Source organism: Micropterus dolomieu, linkage group LG17, assembly GCF_021292245.1.
Source record: "Micropterus dolomieu isolate WLL.071019.BEF.003 ecotype Adirondacks linkage group LG17, ASM2129224v1, whole genome shotgun sequence".
In the NCBI taxonomy this organism is placed as follows: Eukaryota; Metazoa; Chordata; class Actinopteri; order Centrarchiformes; family Centrarchidae; genus Micropterus; species Micropterus dolomieu.
In genome coordinates, this window is record NC_060166.1 from 25,088,666 (window position 1) to 25,096,496 (window position 7,831).

At 42.2% G+C, this 7,831-nt stretch overlaps 1 protein-coding gene across 4 annotated transcripts; it reads left to right on the top strand.

The window, feature by feature from the left end:
- Positions 1-629: 629 nt before the first annotated feature.
- anks3 (ankyrin repeat and sterile alpha motif domain containing 3) lies at positions 630-6,991 on the top strand. Of its 4 annotated transcripts, none has more exons than XM_046074958.1 (16): positions 630-730; positions 1,144-1,329; positions 1,432-1,630; positions 2,424-2,545; positions 2,627-2,708; positions 3,492-3,609; positions 3,890-4,039; positions 4,359-4,484; positions 4,650-4,765; positions 4,860-5,024; positions 5,132-5,256; positions 5,354-5,495; positions 5,599-5,872; positions 5,966-6,037; positions 6,123-6,215; positions 6,296-6,991. In XM_046074958.1, exons 2-15 carry the CDS (start codon positions 1,163-1,165, stop codon positions 6,203-6,205), a joined length of 1,941 nt encoding a protein of 646 aa, XP_045930914.1. In that variant the 5' UTR covers positions 630-730; positions 1,144-1,162; the 3' UTR covers positions 6,206-6,215; positions 6,296-6,991. The 4 variants fall into 4 exon arrangements, with proteins under 4 accessions (XP_045930914.1, XP_045930915.1, XP_045930916.1 ...); XM_046074959.1 differs by lacking the exon at positions 630-730 and adding an exon at positions 744-850; XM_046074960.1 differs by lacking the exon at positions 630-730 and adding an exon at positions 886-1,071 and having other exon boundaries at positions 5,599-5,854.
- Positions 6,992-7,831: the final 840 nt, after the last annotated feature.

Consider the following 7,831-nt stretch of genomic DNA (forward strand, 5'->3'; position numbering starts at 1 on the left):
GATCCATCAGGACCAAAATCTCATCCCACAAAAACAGTTTCTTCCATCTGCAGCTCTCCTCATCAACAACAAGTGGAACTTGACAAGGACTCTGATGCACACATTACACATTACATTAGGGTTATTCTCCACATCTGTCTTCATGTAACGTTATTGCACAAACGCACATCTTTTGGACTATTATCTCTGTATATTGCACTTATTCCTTATTCCATATCCTTCATACTGTGCTATTTTACACATCCCTGCACAAACTCTACAGCTCTTTCATTCTAAAAACAGATATTTTGTACATACTATTTTTATTGTCCGTTTATCTCGACTTTTGTAGTACTAAGTAGTTTTAAAAAATAAAAACTTAAATATTTTACTGTGTTTATTGTTATTCACCAAAACAGCAGAACGTGAAATAAAATGTTTTTGTTCTCGGATTGTTTCATTTGGATGAAGGAGGATAAGGGTGAATAATTCTCTGAGTAGGGAGGCGAGTATCCGTTATTTCAGGTACAGAGATAAAAACCCCCAAAAGATTTCCTTTCCTTTCCTTTCCCTGATCTGCCAACCCCTCAGATTTCATAAAAACATAACATTCGTTGGCACGTACGAACTCAAATATCAAACCTACAGGGCAAGGCAATAGGAAAAGGCGGGGTATGGTTCAACACGAGCACAATTGAGCGTGACACACAAAACAAAAAAAGTTTCAGCCGCTGAAAGAAACAAACTTACAGTAAGTTACCTGTTGACTGTGCGTTTTTAACTCTTGACATTCGGCTACATTGTGAAATATTAGTTCATTTAGGTTGTCGTTTGACCGTTTGGAGGATTGCCTTTATTTATTACTTATTAGGTAACTAATTAAATAGTTCATACCGGGCTAACGTTATCTCGCCAAGCTAACGTTGAGCTAGCTAAACGAGCAAAGTTCGGAGTTATAGCTGGTAAAGATATAAGTCAGCACGAGCCTCAAAGTAACTACAAGCCAGAAGCTAGTATTATTTGGCATTCTGTGTATGTTTATCACAAGCTAAACCCCGCAACATTTAACGTCTTTCGCTGTCTGATATTCAGGTAACGTGTCTTTTCTAAGTGTGAATTCAGGGCTTCAGTGTGCTGGACGTTTCATCCCTCCTCTGTTTTCAGGCGAGTGAAGAAGCTGAAAATGTCTGAGCTTAGTGACGAAGCTAGTGAATCAGAGCAACTGGGTGCCAGCCTCTCCCTGTGGCTGGGTGACACCCTGGTGCGACCGGAGGAGCTGGACGTCCCCTTGGACCTCCACACCGCCTGCTCCATCGGCCAGTACGACGTGGTGGCAGAGTGCATCAGAAAGTGGGCCCCTAAATAATAGTATAACCAGATGTGTCCCTTTCATCCACAGCTTTTGTGGCACATTTCCCTGTGCGTTTTGATGACTATGATATTCTCTTTTAGACGTGAGGTGGACCTGGATGGCAAGAACATTGGAGGATGGACCCCACTGATGTATGCATCTTACATCGGCCATGACAACATTGCAAATCTCCTGCTGGAGGCCGGTGTGAATGTAAATGCTACCACTGCCAAAGGATTAACCCCCTTGATGCTGGCAGCAAGCTGTGGGAATGAAAGTATCGCATACTTTCTGCTGCAGGTACAAAACGGCTCTGACCATAACAGTTCATGACATGTTGCTGTGTTCAGAAATCAAAGCAGAACATGTGTGCTGATAAGTTTTTATTTTTGAATGCAAAATCCCCACACAACATGGTCACACTTCACAGACACCATGCAGAGTGTGCAGAGTGACTGGATAGTTTGTTGCCACATTACATTCATAAAAGTGGTTGGAAACTCAAGACAAACGGTAAATGCAGAAGGCTGCAGTTTTGTCATGCAAAAATAAGTTTCAAGTGTTTGTAAATTTATTTTCATACTGTGAAATGAAAAAACATTTCTGCCTGGAATGTAGGATAAACTGTATGTACAGTAATGTAAAGCTAATGTGATTTATTGTTAAAGGACTAAAAGATTAATGTCCAGCATCTTGTAAGTGAAGGCCACTTGCTGGTAATGATGGTAAGCGCTGGTAAGGGCTAATAAACATGGCAGAATGGACTTTATTGTTGCAGCAGCTGTATTTTGTATTAACTGAATATATTAGAACGCTGAAAAACACAAAACAAATCTGGATTAAACAAATTCATAAGATGAAGTTTCATTATCTAAGTCTAAATTGTATAAAAGGCTGGCCAACAACTATGTCTCCGACCCCAACAATGTCCTGAATAGTGAATACAAGTCAAACTACAGATACAGGTTTTCATCATCACAAAGATGGAAGAAGATGGCTTTTGTTATTTTCTTGATGAGGTGTTTATGGTCCTACATTTTATCACTTTGTTACTCAGAGCATGAAAGGCTTTTTATTTTTCTTACCCCTAAAGCAAGGTGCTGAGTTGGAGCTGAAGGACTCTCGAGGCTGGACCGCTCTGTTCCACTGCACGAGCACAGGCCACCAGCAGATGGTCAAGTTCCTGCTGGATAATAACGCTGATGCCAATGTCAAGTGAGTGTCTTCATTCATCCCAAAACTACTGCGACACTTCATTCAGACAGAGGTTTTCATTACTTTTTCTTTCATCCACAGGGAGCCAGGGTCTGGTTTCACTCCCCTGATGGAGGCGACTGCTTCTGGACATGAAATCATTGTTCAGTTCCTGCTTGATCATGTGAGGGGATTTCTGTCCACACACATTCTCTCAAAGACAGCGCTACAGCACCAGGAAATGCGCTAGTGGTCGACCAACATGGGTTTTTCAATGGCCGATGCCAATATTTAGACAGGGCCGCTCTGCAGTTGGTCAGTAGTGGCATCTTTCAACTGCATTATTCTCTACAGTATAACAATATATATTTAACACTAGCCAGTAGGGCTGACCCCGAATAGTCGAAGATTCGATGCTTCGATGGGCGGAGCCTGATTCGACTGTCAATCTCACAGTCGAAGCTTCGCAGCAACACAAGGATCATGCCATTTTGGCTATATGGGGGTGCTCAACGTCTGATTTTACATAGAACTACCAGTTTTCTCCCAATAATATACAGCCTATTACAATATACATTTCAACGTTTAATGCTGTAAATAAACATGTAAAAAGAATAAAACTTTAAATAAATTTTTTTTGAAGTGCGTGAATAAATCCAAAATTGTAACCCTAACCCTGGGTTGCGCCACGCACAAAAACACACATGATTGGACTGTCAGTTGACTAAAGGCAGGATTTGACGATTCTGATTCGACTATGTAAATCTTTAGTCGGGGACAGCCCTACTAGCCAGTAATGGTTTTAGAATAGATTTGCTGTCACTCGGATGATATATCGGCCTCGTGAGTGCAGATATCGGACGTATAATTGGCCGACCAATTATCACAAAGAAGAAGCTGCTTGTTGTGCTCAAGCAGAGGTAATGCCTTATGATCCTGACATCTGTTTTGTTTTAATCATTTACAGAAAGTTAAAGTAGATGACCGCAACGCTAAAGGAGAGACTGCCCGTGCCCTAGCCATGATGTATGGATATACCAAGATTGTCAGCCTCATTGACTTACGTACTCCAAGGATCAAACCAGGTACTTGTTGTAACAGCTTTACTACTCATCATGTGGCTTTTGTTTATAGTGTGTGTATATATGTGTTCTCTATACTGTAGCCTGTGCGTGATTTTATTATTGTATTGTAAGTAAGCACATCGTGAGCAATGTACAATCCAGAGTCAAATTCCTCGTATGTCCTGGCAAATAAAGCTGATTCTGATTTATTTTCACAAAATATGTTGTTATCCCTTCTATGTATTTTATTTTCTGATTAAGTGTGTGTGTGTGTGTGTGTGTGTGTTTTTCAACTTATCAGGACATTTTGAAGACCTGAGCTCCTCCGAGGACTCGGACAGCGCACCTCTGAGGATAAGGCCGAGTCGAAACCGAGTAAAAGGCGTTAGCATCCATGATGGGCCCCAGGCCATCGCCAAGTTCCGAGTAGGAGGCTCCAACAAACTGTGTGGTAGTGTCACATAAGACTGCCAGTCTGCCCACTTTTCGATCACCCCGTTAAGAGTGTAGTGGTTGTAGTTGTTAAGTGTAATAACACAAAGTTCCTAAAAAAGGAACTATAATCAGCTTGTGCAGTAAGGAGGATGATTGACACCATTTTGTGTGCAGTGGATATTTGTTCCTTGAGTGCTGTATATTGAGATTTCATCACAGACATTGTTACAGAGACACTATAACTGAAATTAAGCAGACAGCTTCATTCAGTCACTGGCATGCTGCCATTCAATATTATAGATGTGGGTTTATTAAAACTGCTTTTCTCCTCCCAGAGCCTCCTGCAGTGCCACCAGGCTACGTGGCGTTTCGAGATGTTGGTGAACAGAGTGGGGGCATCTGCTACCGTGACGTGACCTCACCCATCAATGAGCTTGACGGCCAGAGCAATAGCAGCAGAGGTCAGAGGCACACGATTACCAGTGTGATATCTAAGATACATAACTGAAATAGTTCCACGTGTCTTTGGAAGAAGTGTACCGCAAGAAATACTGCACTTGGTATGGTTACTGATTGAAGTCGATTGAATTGCCAAAGCAATTACCTTTAATATGTTTCTGTCACAGATGACAGTCCATTCTTTGACAATGACATGCCCACCATGAGGAGTAGCAGCAGCAGCAGCGAGGGTCTGCCTCATGTGATTGGCCTCAACTGGGAAGGCTCTGTGGAGAGTAACGAGGTGAACGCAAGAGCACAGAAATCCCACTGTTTTGGAGTCAAACACCAGATTTGATTTAGATATCGTAGTAACACTGTGTTCCTTTCTCTACCAGGACTCCGACCAGAGCAAAAAGAGCAGCTCTCGCAGAGTAAATAAGGGCCATCACTCAAAAGGCAAGAGTCGCCATGGAGGCAACAATGCTGCTCACTCCACTGGTACAATGAACTGTGGGATGCGGCCACATGTTGGTCTTCCACCTTCCTACACTGGTCCAAAGGCATGTCTATGTTTGCTCACTTTTTGATGCATCAGTAATATATGAACTATAATGAGGTGTGTGTGACTCATGGTCAGTTTATTCTGGAAAATCTTCTATTCCTTTAGGATCTGGCAGAGTTCTTGGAACAACTTGGCTTTTCTAAGTATCTCCCCTTACTCGAGGAGCAAGACATTGACCTGCGGATATTTCTCACCCTGACTGAAAACGATCTAAAAGAAATAGGGATCACGTAAGACACTTGAGGGCCCCTCTTTCCCCTTTGCCCTAGCATGTACAGAGTTTGTTTTCTTGTGGTATACAATGTTGAATCCGTTCTTGCTGTCCAGATTGTTTGGACCCAAGCGTAAGATGACCTCAGCTATTGCAAGATGGCACAGCAGTGCTCGACCGCCCAGCGATGCTCTGGAACAGGCTTACGCTGACCAGCTTGAGGCTGAGATGCAGGAGATGGCCATTCAGCTACACAAGGTAACTACAAAATAAATACTCACTGCCATACAAATATTTTATATTTCTGACTTTTCTTAACTGAACTCATAACTTTTCTCCTACATTTAACTAACTTGCGTAGCGCTGTGAGGAGGTGGAGAGCCTGCAGAGCCAGGTGTCTCAGGAAAAGGAACTACGTACTGTGATGGAGGGATGTCTGATGGAGGACAAGATGGCATGGAGGAGGGTTCATGCTGAACTGGTGGAGAACCACCGGCTGGCGCAGGACATGAGCGCCATACTGGCAGCATCCAGGGCCTGCCACGCTGAACTGCTCTCCCGTCTCAATAATGATGGGAATAGCAGCTCTTATACTGGCTTGGAAGACAAAACTAAAGGTGATATTGGTGTTAAAGGTGAGTTTAGGTATCTGGTGCTGGTTAGCACCTTTTTGACATTTAGTGATTTTAAAAAGAAAAAAGTACATGATTTTACTTTACTCCTTGCAGCTGGGGAGGACCTGACACACTCCAGTGTTGTAGAGCTAATCAAGAAGCTGGATTCCCATGAAGAAGAACTGGGTAAGATGGCGTAATGCCCAGTGATTAAAGGGGTGTTGTATCATCAGGAGTCTAATGTTGAAGTCTGGTTGTTTCATCATCACAGCGGGGACCCTGCAAACCGTGCTTCAGAGTCTGAGGCGACTGAGTGCCACTGAAAAAGTCTCAGATAGCTGGGAACTGCCTTAAACCTTCACAGGTGAGTACTCACAACAAACTCATTGGATAAACACAACACTTGCTGGATGAGAAAATAACTTTTGTTTCTTATATTTAAAGAGGCCATTTTGCCGATATTTGACGGAGGGTGATCTAACCACCCTGAACAATCTCACTGAAATGGGAGAAGGCCAAAGACAAGGCCGGCTCTGCCGCACTGGAGAGTGAAGCAGCTGACCTGCTGCTCCTCTGGGATCGGCTGATGGACCAGGGCTCGCCAGATGTGGACAAGGCCAAGGGCAACTGCAGCTACTGCTGGGAAATGACAAACCGGCATGAAGGGTACCTGGCCCTCACACGCTTGTGCTGGTGTATACTGGACTCCTGTAGTTGGGTTGTGAGAATGCACAGAGAGGAGGAGGGACTGACCGTGGATCAGAGGCTGTAATACTGTGAAATGTTTCTAAACAAACATGCTCTCTTCTTGTATGAAATATGGTTTAAAATATGTTCATGCCACCAACTAAGAGGAAGAGGCATATTTCATAAAAGTAGTCGAAGTTAAAATGATTAGTTCTGCTGTTCTTTGTATGCTGTTTTTAGGTGACTTAAATGTCCTGCTGAATGCATTTTTAAGAGCTTAAGAACACAGATGAGAGAAATGTGCAAAACAGTCAGTGTCAGTAAATCTTTTTCATCCACACATTATGTTACAGGGAAAGTCTTTATCAATCCATTGTACTGTAAATCTGTGTAAACTTTTGCATACACAGATACAGAGTTGAGAATGAAATGATAAATAAATATTATATTGTATTTTTTATCCAGCTTCACTTACTAAATTAATCAGAATTATCTGCCAGGAACACTTAATGACAGCTTGAATAGAATCTGTAAATGTATTTCAAGTCCCGCAGAATGTATGTAAGCAGACGGGTGAAAAGCCAAGTGTTGAGGTAGACAATGAGCCAAACAGTAAATACAAAAAAAGGAAATAACCACCAGCAGTATCGTCTTTTTAGAAGAGAGTGCACGATCAGTTGTATAAACGATGTCAGAGGTCAAGTTAGCAGTAAAATGGACAACTTTAGAACATAAATAATAAAGAGTGGAAAGAGTTGTTTCTCTAATGCTATACAGTGAGGAAAATAAGTATTTGAACACCCTGCTATTTTGCAAGTTCTCCCACTTAGAAATCATGGAGGGGTCTGAAATTGTCATCGTAGGTGCATGTCCACTGTGAGAGACATAATCTACAAAAAAAAATCCAGAAATCACAATGTATGATTTTTTTAACTATTTATTTGTATGATACAGCTGCAAATAAGTATTTGAACACCTGTCTATCAGATAGAATTCTGACTCTCAAAGTCCTGTTAGTCTGCCTTCAAAATGTCCACCTCCACTCCATTTATTATCCTAAATTAGATGCACCTGTTTGAGGTCGTTAGCTGCATAAAGACACCTGTCCACCCCATACAATCAGTAAGAATCCAACTACTAACATGGCCAAGACCAAAGAGCTGTCCAAAGACACTAGAGACAAAATTGTACACCTCCACAAGGCTGGAAAGGGCTACGGGGAAATTGCCAAGCAGCTTGGTGAAAAAAGGTCCACTGTTGGAGCAATCATTAGAAAATGGAAGAAGCTAAACA

Coding starts and splice junctions, on each gene's coding strand:
- anks3 (XM_046074958.1), top strand. CDS start 1,163: ATGTCTGAGCTTAGTGACGAAGCTAGTGAATCAGAGCAACTGGGTGCC. Junction 1,631..2,423: donor TCGCATACTTTCTGCTGCAG/GTACAAAACGGC, acceptor TTACCCCTAAAG/CAAGGTGCTGAGTTGGAGCT. Junction 2,709..3,491: donor TTCAGTTCCTGCTTGATCAT/GTGAGGGGATTT, acceptor AATCATTTACAG/AAAGTTAAAGTAGATGACCG.